Consider the following 18,246-nt stretch of genomic DNA (forward strand, 5'->3'; position numbering starts at 1 on the left):
TTATATGGTCTGATGAGACAAATTTGAAGTATTTGGCCTGAATACAAAGCGCTATGTCTGGAAGAAATCGGGCACAGCTCATCATCTGTCTAATACCTTCCCTACCGTGAAGCATGGTGGTGGCAGCATCATGCTATGGGGATGCTTTTCAGCGGCAGGGACTGGGAGACTGGCAAGGATAGAGGGAACCATGAATGGAGCCAAATACATGCAAATCCTTGAAGAGAATCTGCTTCAGAGAACAAACGACCGTAGACTGGAGTGAAGATTTACATTCCAACCGGACAATGACCCCAAGCACACAGTCAAAGCAACACTTGAATGGCTTCAGAACCAGAATGTGAACATCCTTGAGTGGCCCAGCCAAAGTCCAGACTTGAATCCCATTGAAAATCTGTGAAAAGACTTGAAGATTTCTGCTTACCGTCGCTCCCTATCTAATTTAAGAGTTTGAGAAAATCTGAAAGGAAGAATGGGAGAAAATCCCCAAATCCAGATGTGCAAAGCTGATACAGACATACCCAAGACGATGTAATGAAGCTGGAATCGCCGCCAAAGGTGCTTCTACAAAGTATTGACTAAGGGGTGTGAATATTTATGTCAATTATGTATTCCTGTATTTCATTTTCAATAAATGTGCAACAATTTCTAAAAACATGTTTTCACTTTGTCATTATGCCTACATTCAGATATAGATCTCTCTGTTCAATATCACTTACCCTTCCATTTATTGACCAGCTGTCTGGGACAGGGATGTTGTTTTGATATGCCAATTCATAGGCATTTGAGTAAACATCAACTTAATCTGTCAACGCACTGTTACGTGGAGTCTACTTGGAAAATACTTGTGTGTAGAATAAAATATATTAAATTAATGTTGAATTAAGGCTGTAACACAACAAAATGTGGGATAAGTCAACGGGTATGAATACTTTTTGAAGGCACTGTACAAGAAGTCTCACAGGAACTACCCAGTGGGCACAGATGTCAGTTCAACATCTAGTTTTGATTTACATTTGGTTGAGTTGTCAACCAACATAAAATCAACAAAAAAAATCACCATGTCATTGTATTTTGGTTAAAATTTGGGTAAAAACATTTCTAAAATCCAAAGTTGATTTCTTTTTTGCAAATCCAATCAGTTTTCCACGTTGAGTTTTTTGGTTGAATTTACGTTGAAACAACGTTGATTCAACCAGTTTGTGCCCAGAGTGGATTGCCTTTCACATCCATTGCAGTTCACTCAGCTGCATACTGTTTAAACCGTTGATTTATGTAATTAGCTATATTTGGTGTTAGGGGCCTCATGTCAAAATGTTATTTTCAAACGTGTAGGACCGCATTATTTTTTCCCACCCTTTCCTGATAGTTTTCAGCATGGTTTTGCTGCGTTCATAGCCTTAAATCCCGTTCACAAAATTTGTCAAACGAGTTCAAAGCATTTGAATGCACACAACTGCCCCATTCTCCCCGTTTTACAAGTAGGCCTAGTATACTCCAAGTTTCCCACTTGTTATGAACGCAGCAAAACCATGCTGGAAACTGTAAGGGTGGAAGAAAATAATGCAGTCCTACACGTTTGAAAATTACATTTTGACATGAGGCTCCTCTCACCAAATATAGCTAATTACACAAACCTACGGTTTAAACACTATGCAGATGATGTCAATCTAGCGTTGGAAGTACAGCTATCATGCTTTCAGAAAAATTATAGTGTTAAAAAATGACAATAATATATCGTTTTTTATAAATAATGTTTTGTTTCATTTAACTGCCGAAAATGCTCTTATCGAAGTCATTTACAAGAATTTCGCTACACTCTCAATAACATCTGCTAACCATGTGTATGTGACCAATAAAATGTGATTTTATTTCCTTAGTATGTGACGTTAGAGTTCATCATGTGGGAGAAGGTGGAGCTCAGAGATGATTTCCCACAAGTAATTACGAGTTGGAGGGGCGTTCACGTGGATTTTTCCCAGTCGTATGCTAGTATTTACGAATTGTTATCAATGCAGCATTAAACAATGTCGTTTGACAGCTGGCCAGTGGATCGCATGCGCCAAAATACGCGGCTGAATGAATAGGAGGAAAATCAGCAACGACCGAATAACCTCGGGCGCCTTGCACATCATCTACTCAAATTATGACCATCTCGCCACCTCTGCTTTCTCTAACTAAGGTATCCTTTTCCTGGACCTTGAATGGCGTTGGTCACGGTTCAGCGTTCGCCAACACCCAGCGTTACATCCAGCCCCTGCGTGTCGGTGAGTTGTCGAGTTTGGTCGTCTGTCATAGCACGGGATTTAAGGCTAAATTCTACTGTTATTGTTTAGGGTGGATATAGCTAACGTAGCTAACAAGCAGCTTGTTGTCCCATACACTACCGTTAGTTACCTAGGGGAAATACTTTTTACGGCATTTCGATACCGAAGTGACCTTTTCGTAGCAGGAGATTTAGGATAAGGTTAGGAAAAGGTTAGGTGAAATGGTCTCCTAACCTGCGACGAAAATCACTTTGAAACGAAGTGTGGTGAAAAGTGTGCCCTGTCCTGCTTTTTTTGTGCGCATGCGTTCCTAAGAAATTGTTACACTGAAATGTGTTTTGGCTGTCTGCGTTGTGTATAGAAACACTTTTGACTTTTGCATATACAAAGTTAAACTTCCCCATTTCCAGACAATTTGTCGCTTAGCTTCCACAGTCACAGCCTGGCCAGCTAGCCAGTGAAGTTAGCTAGCTAGATACAGTAGTGACTGTTTTGCAATGCATATAATTCCAGTGCATATCTGACCTGTTTATCTTTAAGTCAATTATATACATGTTCTTAAATAACTCAAAGAACCCAGTTTAGCTTTCTTAGCCGGTGTCAATCTGTGTTGGCGAGTTTACCTGCGCATATCTAACTGATCATAATGTTGCACTCGGTCACTGCCATAATTGTTTGTACTGTATAGAGTTTAAACTCACTATTTTTATTAAACAGACCTAGCTAAAACAATGTAATGGACACTCACAACAGTTCCATATCAACTAGGCTCAAGTTATTCTCATATTTTGCATGAACTGGATTAGTATGACATGGCTGTCAAACGACCTTTTATGATCCACATTGGGGAAGGTTCCATATGACATCGAGGGTTAAAGTAGTGGACTATAGAGAAAAGGGGGCTATATAGAGAAAAGGGGGCTATTTGTGACGTATCCATTGCGAGTTGTCTGGGGCTAGAGTAAAATAGTTTCTGTTTTGCTGTGACATGTCTCTGTGTGAATTGTCCATGCCTGAATCACATTAGGCCAGTATAAATGGGAAAGAGGACCATGAGGGATGCACTATCTTTCTCTCGAAAGCCATGAAAAGAGCTCAAGCAAAGGTCAACACAGAAATGTAGAGATGTGTTAAGAGCAGTCAGTCAGACAGAGAAATCAGGTTATGTAGGTGAAAGGAGCAGATAGCCCATTTATACGTAACTGACAATAAAGGAAACCTAAAGTGTCTTAATTTTTTTATTTGTTTTTATTTAATTAGGCAAGTCAGTTAAGAACTAATTCTTATTTACAATGACCACCTACCAAAAGGCTTTCTGCCGGGCTAGGATTAAAATGTAGGACAAGAGACACTACATAAAGAGAGACCTAAAACAACAACAGCAGCATGACAGCAACACAACATGACATCTACATGGCAGCAGCACAAAACATGGTACAAACATTATTGGGCACAGACAACAGCACAAATGGCAAGAAGGTAGAGACTACAATATCACGTGAAGCAGCCATGATTGAGTCTTTGAATGAAGAGATAAAACTGTCCAGTATGAGTGTTTGTTGCAGCTCGTTCCAGTCGCTAGCTGCAGCGAACTGAAAAGAAGAGCGACCCAGGGATGTGTGTACTTTGGGGACCTTTAACAGCAGAACAGGTGTTGTATATGGAGGATGAGGGCTGCAGTAGATATCTCAGATAGGGGGTAGTGAGGCCTAAAACAGTTTTATAAATAAGCATCAACCAGTGGGTCTTGCAACGGGTATACAGAGATGACCAGTTTACAGTGGAGTATAGAGTGCAGTGATGTGTCCTATAAGGAGCGTTGGTGGCATATCTGATGGCTGAATGGTAAAGAGCATCTAGCCGGTCGAGAGCACACTTACCTGCCGATCTATACATTTCGTCTCCGTAATCTAGCATGGGTAGGATGGTCATCTGAATCAGTGTTGGTTTGGCAGATGGGGAGTGTGTTGGTGGTTGAGATCAGCTCCTCCTTCAGTTTGATCAGCTCCTTCCAACAACTGCTCCCCACCGACGTGGATGTTGATTTTAAGGCAGCCCCCCTCACCTCTCTGATTCAGAGGGTTTGGGTTAAATGCAGAACACACACTTCAGTTGAATGCATTCAGTTGTGCAACTGACTAGTATCCCCATTTCCTAATGCGCCTTTGAGACCTCTCTTTGTAAGTCACTGAGATATCTTCTACTAGCCATGGTAGCCAAAATAAAATAATATATATTTATACAACCTTAAGCATGAAGGGATGTTTTAATTGTTTAATTAACTCAGGAACCACACCTGTGTGGAAGCGCCTGCTTTAAACATACTTTGTATCCCTCATTTACTCGTGTTTCCTCTATTTTGGCACAGCGATGGTACTGAGGCTACCAGCTGCCTGTCATGTGACCCATGAGGCACCCATGTGAGATGCCTGAAGCCTTCTCCTCTTGAGAAAGCTCCTTCTTTGCTATGTTCTACTGGTAGGCCATTACCACAGCAAGATGCCATGCAGGTCAAGGTTATTATGGCTGGCGTCTTTGGAATGATGGATGGTCATGATGGGGGGGGGGGGGGGAGCATTCCAGTTGACTGCCGTTGCTGTGTGTGGACATCATCTCCTTTAGCTCCGTGTCTGATATCCCATTGACGTTAACACCATGCAAGGGAACTTTAGGCCTAGCTTATTTGATTTAGGCCGATTCTGTCACTCCTACCACTGACTATTGTTTAGGCAAGTATCAGCGCAGACTGATGTGTCAAATATTGACTCGCCTATTAATTAAGCCTACTCTGTATTCTGAACATCGAATCAGAGGGGGATTGCTGGACGGGGGAGTTCTGCCTATTAGCACACTAAATCCTCCCCTCTCATTGGCTCGACGCAATCCCCTGTACATCCTTCCTCCGTGGTGGCATGGTAACCATGGAGATAGGCCTGTACATAATATTACATGTATGGTGACTTAACCACGGGGAGAGGAGGAAGCTTGCGGTCTCCACTTCTCCACTAAAACACCTTTCTATAGCAGCCTATTGGCCTCTGTTGCTTTCGCCGTTCGAAAAACAGCGGGTGAAATGTTTTTGAAAGCTCGTCTCATTGAAGGGACGGCTGGCTCCCTCGAGTCATATTTCTCCTGAGTCACCATGTTTCTTTACTGTATTTCTGATGTGTGAGGTTTTATGTCCAGGCCAAGGCATGTTTGCCTCCATTGTAGTAATCTACAGTACATTCAGTGTGGCAGTCCAGCATTAACTGGCATCTGTCTGCTGTTTGATTTGTGCATGTTTGCGCGCCATCATGGTCATGCGCCCAAGCCCAACAAGCAGATCTCTTTACATAGACAAGGCCTAAATGTAAGCGTTATGTATTCTTGAGTATAGGCCTGAGCTCTCTGGAATTTTGTGTGTTCTGCTCTTCTATGAAGATGCATTCGCTCATTCACTTCTGCCTATCCCCTGTGTGTCCTGTACATCATGTCTGTATAGGGCATGGTGAATGTAGCCAATGTGTGGTGCATTGGGCTTTATTAACCCAGTTCTGTCTCTGTCTCTGTGACCGTGTGGCTGGAGAGAGTTGGGGGGGGGGGGTCTGCTAGGGCTGCTGTGTCCAGGATTGACAGCCTGATCCCTGGGAGAAAGTTCCCTGAGTTTGGGGATTACTGGAGCAGAACAGGCTGGGATTATGGCCTGCCTGTCTGTGTCTGAGCAGGGACAACAGACTGCCTGGCCTGGGCGGGTGGGTGGGGGTGGAGAGAGAGGGATGCTTCAAAACAGGCCGGCAGCCATTTTAACCCTTATCTATTCTGCCTTATTCTGGGTTTTGTGAAATATCACAACGGCCAACCCCATGACATGGATGAAAGTGGATATTTAGCGGCACATTTAGTCATTATCCTCATTTAAAATAAGGTTAATTCACTCTTCCTCGGTGCCTGGCGCAAAATCTCCCTTGAATAGATAGCTATACACTTAAATCTATCAAGCCTAAATATTAACAGCTGTTTTGACTGGGTGTGGAATTCTTGTTCAGAAGGTCTGCCAGCGGCACACCTCCTAATATTGCGGTGGTACTAGATCTGTTTGGCTCATTGTTAGACATTTGAGTCACTTGACTTGATTCACATGCTTATCTCCTTGTTCAGGCCGGTTATTGTGAACAAGCAACCTTGTCTATTCATGTGACTGCAGCTGTCTGTCTCTGTCTGTGCGGCCACAATTGATGGGTGTGTCTGTCTATAAATGTGTCATTACTGTAGTCCGTTTGTGAATACGTTGGAGTGTGTACGTGCATGCGTTTGTTGGTTTCTGACTGGTTCTCTGCTCTCTCCCCAGGAGGCAGACAGTGGTGAGGATGACCGTCGTTCCCAGCCCCGGAGGTAAGATAAGACCATTACCAGTCACACTGACGTGATTGGCTGTTGCCCACTGTTAGAAGTCAACGTATTGTAATCGATCAACTCTGAAGTATTTTTGGCCATTGCACTGACAACATTCCAGGCCCGGCTGAATTTCTCCTCAAGTATTGTTGTGTTCAGTGCCTGATTCAGCTGAGACGACAAATGTCTGTCATTGGACCTCTGGAAGCTCAGCTGTAGTTTCAGCGACTGTCCACCAGGGGGAGTGTGTTGACCAGAGTTAATGTGCTGTCTTAGCAGTTGGGTTGATTATCAATACTGTCTTTTGGATCAACTCCGCTCACATACTCTGCTGCAGAGTCAACTGACTCTCATTTAGCCTGAGACCGAGGCAGCACAATGACTGACAGAGGGGGTCTCAGCAAACACTTGAACAGAACAATAATATTACACAGGCGGCTGTGGAACATTGGGCTTCCGAGTGGCGCAGCATCTCAGTGCTAGAGTGCCACAAACCCTGATTCGATTCCAGGCTTTATCACAACTGGCCGTGATTGGGAGTCCCATAGGGTGGCGCACAATTGGCCCAGCGTCGTTAGGGTTTGGCTGGGGTAGACCGTCACTGTAAATAAGAATGTGTTCTTAACTGACTTGCCTAGTTAAAATAACATAATATAAATTATGACTAGGCCTGGGCTGTTATAAAAAGCATACACACGCACACAAGCATAAAACAAGAGGGACTGCATATCTTCTTTCAATTTACAGTATATGATCAAAAATGTTTTCTAATTTCTTAAATTACATTTTTATCAATGTAGACTCGTAATGGTTGTGGTTTTGCATCTCCAACACTAGGATTTTTTGAAATGTATAATAGTCAGCCTATAAGTATTTGGGTTGGTTTGTAGTACTCGTGTATGACTACTCCAATTAATTACTCCTGCTGATATATTTGCGTAGTTGTAGCTGATATCTGTGTTATCTGCCGCTTGACTTCAGTGTGTATTTATAGAAGGACAGGACGTCACTGTTGTTCTCGTTTGTGTTGGTTCACTTGTCTTGGCATTTGGGTTTATCAGTACTGTCTCTTGGAATAAGGTTCATTCACACAGGTCATACTAAGTTATAAACTCAGCAAAAAAAAGAAACTTCCTCTCACTGTCAACTGTGTTTTATTTTCAGCAAACTTAACATGTGTAAATATTTGTATGAACATAAGATTCAACAACTGAGACATAAACTGAACAAGTTCCACAAACATGTGACTAACAGAAATTGAATAATGTGTCCCTGAACAAAGGGGGGGGGGGGGGGGGGGGGGTCAGAAGTAACAGTCAGTATCTGGTGTGGCCACCAGCTGCATTAAGTACTGCAGTGCATCTCCTCCTTATGGACTGCACCAGATTTGCCAGTTCTTGCTGCGAGATGTTATCCCACTCTTCCACCAAGGCACCTGCAAGTTCCCGGACATTTCTTGGGGGAATGGCCCTAGCCCTCACCCTCCGATCCAACAGGTCCCAGACGTGCTCAATGGGATTGAGATCCGGGCTCTTTGCTTGCCATGGCAGAACACTGACATTCCTGTCTTGCAGGAAATCCCGCACAGAACGAGTCATGCTGGAGGGTCATGTCAGGATGAGCCTGCAGGAAGGGAGGAGGATGTCTTCCCTGTAACGCACAGCGTTGAGATTGCCTGCAATGACAACAAGCTCAGTCCGATGATGCTGTGACACACCGCCCCAGACCATGACGGACCCTCCACCTCCAAATCGATCCCGCTCCAGAGTACAGGCCTCGGTGTAATGCTCATTCCTTTGACGATAAACACGAATCCGACTATCACCCCTGGTGAGACAAAACCGCGACTCGTCCGTGAAGAGCACTTTTTCCCCGTCCTGTCTGGTCCAGCGATGGTGGGTTTATGCCCATAGGTGACGTTGTTGCCGGTGATGTCTGGTGAGGACCTGCCTTACAACAGGCCTACAAGCCCTTTGTCTGCAATAGTCCAGCCTGTCTGAGCACTGATGGAGAGATTGTGCGTTCCTGGTGTAATTCGGGCAGGTGTTGTTGCCATCCTGTACCTGTCCTGAAGGGTGTGATGTTTGGATGTACCGACCCTGTGCAGGTGTTGTTACATGTGGTCTGCCACTGCGAGGACGATCAGCTGTTCGTCCTGTCTCCCTGTAGTGCTGTCTTAGGCGTCTCACAGTACAGACTTTGCAATTTATTGCCCTGGCCACATCTGCAGTCCTCGTGCCTCCTTGCAGCATGCCTAAGGCACGTTCATGCAGATAAGCAGGGACCCTGGGCATCTTTCTTTTAATGTTTTTCAGAGTCAGTAGAAAGGCCTCTTTAGTATCCTAAGTTTTCATAATTGTGAACTTAATTGCCTATCGTCTGTAAGCTGTTAGTGTCTTCATGACCATTCCACAGGTGCATGTTCATAAATTGTTCATGGTTCATTGAACAAGCATGGGACACTGTTTAAACCCTTTACAATGAAGATCTGTGAAGTTATTTGGATTTTTACAAATGTATCTTTTGAAAGACAGGGTCCTGAAAAAGGGACGTTTCTTTTTTTGCTGAGTTTAAGTTAGGCTGTAGGTTATAATGGGTTACCTAATAGGTTAGTAGCCCATAGGCTAACCAATTCTATAGGCCTGGGGATCATAAACTAGACTTAGCCGCGGGACAAACATTTTTTTTCTGCAGTGAATGGTTGGTGGGCAGAACATAATTACGTAATTTGTAGACTGCAAATTGACTGCAAGAAGCCCAAACGGATATGTTTTACTAAAACATAATCATTTCAAACCTTGCTTACATTTGTATATGATCACTTATACTATATTTCTCTATTTATTATATTACAATCACATGACTCCGTATTGTGCGTGGGAATACTTGAGATCAGATTTCTTAAAATAAAATAACTTGGACTAGATTTCCTGGTGTTTTTGCAGTCAATAAAAATTCCACAGAAACAAACTATGTATACAGTGCATTTGGAAAGTATTCAGACCCCTTCCCTTTTTCCACATTTTGTTACATTACCCCCTCATTCTAAAATGGATTAAATAAATATAAATTCCTTATCAATCTACACACAATAACCCATATTGACCAAGCGAAAGCAAGTTTTTAGAAATGTTTGCAAATGTATTTAAAAAAACAAAAACATTCTGACTGAGAAATCGGGGGAGAAGGACCTTGGTCAGGGAGGTAACCAAGAACCCGATGGTCAATCTGATAGAGCTCCAGAGTTCCTCTGTGGAGATGGGAGAACCTTCCAGAAGGACAACCATCTCTGCAGCACTCCACCACTCAGGCCTTTCTGGTAGAGTGAGTAGGTGTTCAAACCTTTGACTGGTACTGTGTAATTATACACTGCTCAAAAGAATAAAGGGAACACTAAAATAACACATCCTAGATTTGCATGAATGAAATATTCTTATTAAATACTTTTTTCTTTACATAGTTGAATGTGCTGACAACAAAATCACACAAATTATCAATGGAAATCAAATTTATCAACCCATGGAGGTCTGGATTTGGAGTCACACTCAAAATTAAAGTGGAAAACCACACTACAGGCTGATCCAACTTTGATGTAATGTCCTTAAAACAAGTCAAAATGAGGCTCAGTAGTGTGTGTGGCCTCCACGTGCCTGTATGACCTCCCTACAACGCCTGGGCATGCTCCTGATGAGGTGGCGGATGGTCTCCTGAGGGATCTCCTCCCAGACCTGGACTAAAGCATCCGCCAACTCCTGGACAATCTATGGTGCAACGTGGCGTTGGTGGATGGAGCAAGACATGATGTCCCAGATGTGCTCAATTGGATTCAGGTCTGGGGAACGGGCGGGCCAGTCCATAGCATCAATGCCTTCCTCTTGCAGGAACTGCTGACACACTCCAGCCACATGAGGTCTAGCATTGTCTTGCATTAGGAGGAACCCAGGGCCAACCGCACCAGCAGGATCTCATCTCGGTACCTAATGGCAGTCAGGCTACCTCTGGCGAGCACATGGAGGGCTGTGCGGCCCCTGAAAGAAATGCCACCCCACACCATGACTGACCCACCGCCAAACCGGTCATGCTGGAGGATGTTGCAGGCAGCAGAACGTTCTCCACAGCGTCTCCAGACTCTGTCACGTCTGTCACATATGCTCATGTGCTCAGTGTGAACCTGCTTTCATCTGTGAAGAGCACAGGGCGCCAGTGGCGAATTTGCCAATCTTGGTGTTCTCTGGCAAATGCCAAACGTCCTGCACGGTGTTGGGCTGTAAGCACAACCCCCACCTGTGGACGTCGGGCCCTCATACCACCCTCATGGAGTCTGTTTCTGACCGTTTGAGCAGACACATGCACATTTGTGGCCTGCTGGAGGTCATTTTGCAGGGCTCTGGCAGTGCTCCTCCTGCTCCTCCTTGCACAAAGGCGGAGGTAGCGGTCCTGCTGCTGGGTTGTTGCCCTCCTACGGCCTCCTCCACGTTTCCTGATGTACTGGCCTGTCTCCTGGTAGCGCCTCCATGCTCTGGACACTACACTGACAGACACAGCAAACCTTCTTGCCACAGCTCGCATTGATGTGCCATCCTGGATGAGCTGCATTACCTGAGCCACTTGTGTGGGTTGTAGACTCCGTCTCATGCTACCACTAGAGTGAGAGCACCGCCAGCATTCAAAAGTGACCAAAACATCAGCCAGGAAGCATAGGAACTGAGAAGTGGTCTGTGGTCACCACCTGCAGAATCACTCCTTTTTTTGGGGGTGTCTTGCTAATTGCCTATAATTTCCACCTGTTGTCTATTCCATTTGCACAACAGCATGTGAAATTTATTGTCAATCAGTGTTGCTTCCTAAGTGGACAGTTTGATTTCACAGAAGTGTTATTTGATTTGGAGTTACATTGTGTTGTTTAAGTGTTCCCTTTATTTTTTCGAGCAGTGTATATTTGAGATTCTTCAAAGTAGCCACCCTTTGCCTTGATGACAGCTTTGCACACTCTTGGCATTCTGTCAACCAGCTTCATGAGGTAGTCATCTAGAATGCATTTCACTTAACAGGTGTGCCTTGTTAAAAGTTAATTTGTGGAATTTCTTTCCTTAATGCGTTTGAGCCAATCAGTTGTGTTGTGACAAGGTAGGGGTGGTATACAGAAGATAGCCCTATTTCGTAAAAGACGGAGTCCATATTACGGCAAGATGAGCTCAAATAAGCAAAGAGGAACGACAGTCCATCATTACTGTAAGACATGAAGGTCAGTTTAGTCTGGAAAATTTCAAGAACTTTGGAGATTAGTTCAAGTCCAGTCACAAGAACCATCAATTGCTATGATGAAACTGGCTCTCATGAAGACAGCCACAGGAAAGGAAGACCCAGAGTTACCTCTAATGAACAGAGTTACCAGCCTCAGAAATTGCAGCCCAAGTAAATGCTTCAGAGTTAAAGTAACGGACACATATCAACATCAACTGTTCAGAGGAGACTGTGAATCAGGCCTTCATGGTTGAATTGCTGCCAAGAAACCACTACTAAAGGACACCAATAATAAGAAACTTGCTTGGACCAAGAAACACAAGAAATGGACATTAGACCGGTAGAAATCTGTCCTTTGGTCTGATGAGTCCAAATTTTTGATTTTTGGTTCCAACCGCTGTGTCTTTGTGAGACCGCATGTGTGGTTTCCACCTTGAAGCATGGAGGTGTGATGGTGTGGGGGTGCTTTGCTGGTGACACTGTCAGGGATTTATTTAGAATTCAAGGCACACTTAACCAGCGTGGCTACCACAGCATTCTGCAGTGATACGCCATCCCATCTGGTTTGGGCTTAGTGGGACTATCAATTGTTTTTCAACAAGACAATGACCCGACACACCTCCAGGCTGTGTAAGGGCTATTTGACCAAGGAGAGTGATGGAGTGCTGCATCAGATGACCTGGCCTACAATCACCTGACCTCAACCCAATTGAGATGGTTCTACATGATTCCGTGTGTTATTTCATAATTTTGATGTCTTCACTATTATTCTACAATGTAAAAAATAATACAAATAAAGAAAAACCCTTGAATGAGTAGGTGTGTCCAAACTTTTGACTATATTTATGTATGTATTATTTCTTAGCTTAGAACTTGAGGGGGCAAGTAAAAACCACCTTTGGGCCAAATTGGTTGATGAACCCTGCTATAGGCTTATAGGACCTGGCTATAGTACCCTTGGAACTGACAAACAAGGGCGTGTGTTTGTCTGGATTTGAGTATCGGCCTAATGTGAACTATTGTTCTCGTCGGTAGAATTTCGCCTGAACTCTCAATCGTAGGACCTTCAGAAATTCACAACGTCATGATAATGATATTACATAGAATTACTTGACAGAGTTGATTGTTGTAACAAGCCTAACTTTACACAGTCGTGGAAAAAGACATTATTTTGGTAAGCTAGTCGGCTTGCACCAAGACGGCATTATAAAGTCATGGCTGTTTTATGTTCTCATGTTACTGTTATGTACACCTAACCCTTGCAATGTAGCGTGTTTTCTGTACATTGATTTCATTTTACTTCTGGTCAGGAATTAGTCTATTGAATTCTGCTAATGCAAGGTAGGAGTCAGAGTCTTCCATACCAGTGCAGTTCTAGTTTGCAAACATACTGGCTCCACCACTGCGAACTGTTTGGCTTCATGCTGAGAAGGAGCCAACATGACATGGTGTGCATTTGGCCAGTACAACCCCATAACAGAACATTTAACGCTCCCATTATGCTTTGCACTGACTTCACTCTGCACTCCAATGCTGCAGGACATGTGGGCTCAATTATCTATTAGGTAATACTATTGCAATGGTGAGGTCATTTCCCCCCGCCCTGCCCATTCAGTGTCCTCTGTGAGAGTGTTCAGATCGTGGGCTATTTTGTCATTTGGCTGCCTCTTTTGCCAATTCCTCCCTCCCAACCCCTTTATTGTAACAGCCTGACCCCCTCGTTGGTTATGTAACAAGAAGCCCAAATTATCAGTTACATACATACATACATACATACATACATACATACATACATACATACATACATACATACATACATACATACACCTCATAATGATTCCAGTACTAGAAATACATTGAAGGCAATGTTTCAGGGGGGGAAATTGTGCAGTGCTCGATGTTCCACGTTTTGCTCAGCCCTTACCAGTTATGGTACGAGGGCCAATGTCATCTATTCTGTGCCACGCACAAACACGCACGCGAAAGACACGACAGCTGTTGGTCCCACGGCTCTGATTTAAGTGTAACATACTGTAATACATTAATCTGTGCTCTGGCTGTGTGACGTGTATGCACCGCGATGAATGTCAAGGACAGCGTACTATATAGTGCAGGCCTAGTCCTACTTCATTGTCGTTAATAGTAAGGAGAAGGCTGTTGGACTGCAGGCCTATTGGGGGGGGGAGAAGGGATAGGCTAAAGGATGTTCAGGGTCCTCTCTGTGACCTTGTCTATTCATTGTTATCAGTAGGCATTTCCTTTCAACTGCTAACTTCAACATGGCTCTCGTAAGATTTGAGTTGGTAGACACACACTGATGTGCAGGGCCGTGCACAGACCTTTCAGCGGGCAGGTTTTTGGTTTATTTTTTTTAAACTCCTCAATTCATAACATACCTCCTGTATAGATTTTTTTTATTATTGAGCATAGGTCTGTTTATTTCTGTAACACATTCACTCGTCACCAATTATAAGCAAGCTACACTATATTTACAAAAGTATATGGACACCGCTTCAAATTAATGGATTGAGCTATTTCAGCCACACCCGTTGCTGACAGGTGTATAAAATTGAGCACACATCCATGCAATCTCCATAGACAAACATTGGCAGTAGAATGGCCTTACTAAAGAGCTCTGAGTTCCAAACTGCCTCTGGAAGCAACGTCAGCACAGAACTGTTTGTCAGGAGATTCATAAAATGGGTTTCCATGGCCGAGCAGCTGCACACAAACCTAAGATCACCATGTGCAATGCCAAGCGTCGGCTGAAGTGGTGTAAAGCTCGTCGCCATTGAACTCTTGAGCACAGGGATGCAAACTAGTCACATTTTGGCGAAATTCGCAGTTTTTAATCCAAAATAGGTCAACTGTGATTCGTGTAGATTTTTGTGACTGGGGGCTTCTCTAATATGTACATTTGGGTCACTATTGGCTGTAAGCAAATCAGTGATGCACGTTTTGGAGCAATAATATCTATATCCAAGGGTCGAGTCTGGGCTCAGCCAGCCGTTCACATAAGAACAGAATGCAGCACGCGAGTGAAGAGACAACCAACTTGCTAGTTACAGCATCAGCGCGGGTTCTGGGAAAGACAGCGGAGAGTGCAAAGGCAGTTTGATTTGGTGATGAAGCGTACTTCATGAGCTATAACTGAAACTGGTATTTGGAAAGTTTGAGGTGAAGGAGCAAGTGTGATGGAACAAGTTTTGTTAGCATTGTTAAGTACTTTTTTTTTTTTATAATTGTTTTTTTTTAGGGGTGGATCAGCTTAATATTGCGGAAAGAATGTTGCTTCCAATGTAATTGTCTGCATCATTTCCAATTCCAATTGTTAAGTACTGTTATCTTGCTACAGTAGCTGGATCAAATGATCTGTTAGCTAGCCAGAGAAATGTTGAGCAACATTATCTAACTTAACTGATCAAATAATTGTTTGATGTGAAAATTAGCTTTCTAACAAAGTCAGTCAGACAGCTAGCTAACGTTACACCATCAGATAAGGTAACGTTGATAATGTTCCCGGGGAACCAATTAGCTGTAGTATTAACTGGTGTATATGACTCCTTGCCGTTCCTCTAGCTATAACGTAAACTCGCTCACTTTTGTACATCGCCTTGGTCCGTACAATTGACCTTATTTTTGCGCCCGAAAAACGTAATACTTCCAGATCAACTGTGATATCAATGTAAAGCACAAGTTCTCCCCTTTCCAGCAAAATCATTGATGAGACCTTCATGATGCCCATCTCTGCATAATTCAAGAAGGCAATGAGCTCCGTCTGGTCTTTTTTAAAATGGCAGGTGGGGAGCGAAGGCTACGAAGTGATCGTGAAAGGGGGAAATATGTTATGTGAGGAAACAGGTTTTTTCACCCGATTTGTCCAACTAATCAACTTTAAAATGTAAATAAAACAAAGAGTATGTAATGTCTCATCACATACCTGTTTGTGTCGAATTTGAAGAGGGGTGTAGGGCTGCGCTAACGTTAGCCTCACAAGTGAACTGCAGCTGTTCCAGCTTTTGAGTGTCATGATGACGCGCAAAAAAATGCAATTGGCATAATAGTTTAATATTAGCAATAATATTAATTTAGACAAATCATGAATAATGAAGTTTTCTTACAAGTGTATATGGTTAAGCATGATTTTAATCTGCGAGAGAAGGGCTACCCCTGGTGGAAAGAGGCTGTACGGCACAAAATGAGTTGCAAATACGTGCTGTACATTACGTATTGACACGTCACGATGTAACATACAGCGTCAGAGGGGTCTGTTTTTTTTCATCTCTTCTCCAATACTGTTAATCCATTACCATGTCAATCAACGCTGAATCGAAACGTAGTTCACACCCCGGATTTTGATGCCAACAGTCACTACAGTCCCATTCGTTTTCATTGCAGCCTCGTTTGAATGTCGCGGTTACACGCATTTGTACGGAATGGGGTGAGTTTACGTTAGTTGCTCACTGGACTCTGGCAATCTGTGAAATGTTAGATAGTAGTTCGTAGCTAGCTAATGTTTTCCCTTTTCCCTGGTTAATTTTCAGAATGAGGTAATTAGGTGAAAAGGGAGGCGTTGCTTGTTACACAAGTGGATTAAGTGTAGCTGGAGCTGGGCCTGGCTTAAACTGGATGCCACTAGAGGTGAAAGGAACACCACACACTTTCCCTCTTTCAATGAGGTGGATAAACATGGGTATGCCAAGTGTACTCTCTGCCTGAAAGAGATCAATTATGCCAACAAAATGTCATTCTCTGCTGCTGGCACATTGTAGAACAGATGTACACAGGCAAAGTGTAGAATGTACTAATGCGCAGTGTAGCCCATTTTATATATTGCTTTTGTTGTGTTGCACTTGACATACTGTAACATTTTTGAGTGCGAGGGATTATTTTATTTTTTACTCAGTGAATGTTATTTTTGCACACATGTCGCTGTGTGCAATTAATCAATGTCTACTATAGTGGCCACTATAATAGAGCAAAAATAGAAGGCCTGTTTCATTCTATTTCTACTTTTAAGATGTTTCTTTCCCAAGTGCAATATTTTAGGTGTGTGTGTGTGTGTGTGTGTGTGTGTGTGTGTGTGTGTGTGTGTGTGTGTGTGTGTGTGGTCACGAGCGTTCTATTATAAAGGCTGTCATGGCTAACTGCAATATTAGGGTGTTTTTCTCTGTACTTGAGTGTCATTTGCAGTAAAGTCTAGGCAACAAATAACATTGGATTGCTTTCCTTAAAATGTTTAGTTATGAGTTTGGTTCACAATAACCACTTTTTTTTATTTTACACAGACTGATCATGTAGATCATATTCTTTGTTGGTTAATTAGTACACAGTTAAAACCTGAATTTCAAGAAGGGATCCAGCCCAAAAGTCACTAGAAATATTAGCCTTTTAAAGCTGATAAAGTGTTTAAGTATCCTCCTAGCAGTGTTTTTAGTGAAGGGGTGGAGTCACCTTTTTGGATCCTCACCCGTTTGCATCCCTGGGAATCACGCTTCACCATCTGGCAGGCCGACGGACCAATCTGGGTTTGCTCTAATGCGTAGTGCCAACTGTAAAGGTTGACGGAGGAGGAATAATGGTCGGGGGCTGTTTTTCATGGTTCGGGCTAGGGCCCTTAATTCTAGTGAAAGGAAATCTTAACTCTACAGCCTACAATGACCATTCTAGACGATTCTGTGCTTCCAGGATTGTGGCAACAGTTTGGGGAAGGTCCTTTCATGTTTCAGCATGACAATGCCCCCGTACACAAAACGAGGTCAATACAGAAATGGATTGTCGAGATCGGCGTGGAAGAAGTTGACTGGCCTGCACAGAGCCCTGACCTCAACCTCATCGAACACCTTTGGGATGAATTGGAATGCCGACTGCAAGCCAGGCCTAATTGCCCGTTCTCACTAATACGCTTGTGGCGGAATGGAAGTCCCCGCAGCAATGTTCCAACATCAAGTGGATAGCCTTCCCAAAGAGTGGGCTGTTATAGCGGCAAAGGGAGGACCTACTCCATATTAATGTCCATGATTTTGTAATGAAATGTTCGACAAGCAGGTGTCCACATACTTTTGGTTATGTAGTTACAGCGCTTCCTAAAGACATGATTGAAGTTGGGAAAAGAGGGTTGGCGATCAGCTGATCATTGATGCTGATGAAATCTGCAAGTTAACTAGCTCAATTTTATTTGACTTTTGTGATTTTTTTTTTTTACTGATTTGTGATTTATCGTCAACGCTGTATCAATAACTTCATAATATTATATTCATAATCTTCATGATATATGGCGATTTAGCTAGTCTGGACTACCTGTGTTGCTGCTGCCGACTGAAGAAGGGATGGAGTTGAGTTGGAGGGTCGTTGATGCAGC

General features: G+C 43.2%; 1 protein-coding gene across 1 annotated transcript in view; it reads left to right on the forward strand.

Moving 5' to 3' along the window:
* The first annotated feature begins 1,746 nt into the window (after nucleotides 1-1,746).
* Nucleotides 1,747-18,246, forward strand: part of LOC129832305 (protein phosphatase Slingshot homolog 2-like) — a 43,401-nt gene continuing 26,901 nt past the window's right edge. The window contains exons 1-2 of the mRNA XM_055896271.1: nucleotides 1,747-2,267; nucleotides 6,598-6,641. Coding sequence (XP_055752246.1) covers nucleotides 2,205-2,267; nucleotides 6,598-6,641 — 107 coding nt within the window. The 5' untranslated portion in view covers nucleotides 1,747-2,204. The remainder of the gene's footprint in view (nucleotides 2,268-6,597; nucleotides 6,642-18,246) is intronic.

Source organism: Salvelinus fontinalis, chromosome 33 (assembly GCF_029448725.1).
Source record: "Salvelinus fontinalis isolate EN_2023a chromosome 33, ASM2944872v1, whole genome shotgun sequence".
Classification (NCBI taxonomy): domain Eukaryota; kingdom Metazoa; phylum Chordata; class Actinopteri; order Salmoniformes; family Salmonidae; genus Salvelinus; species Salvelinus fontinalis.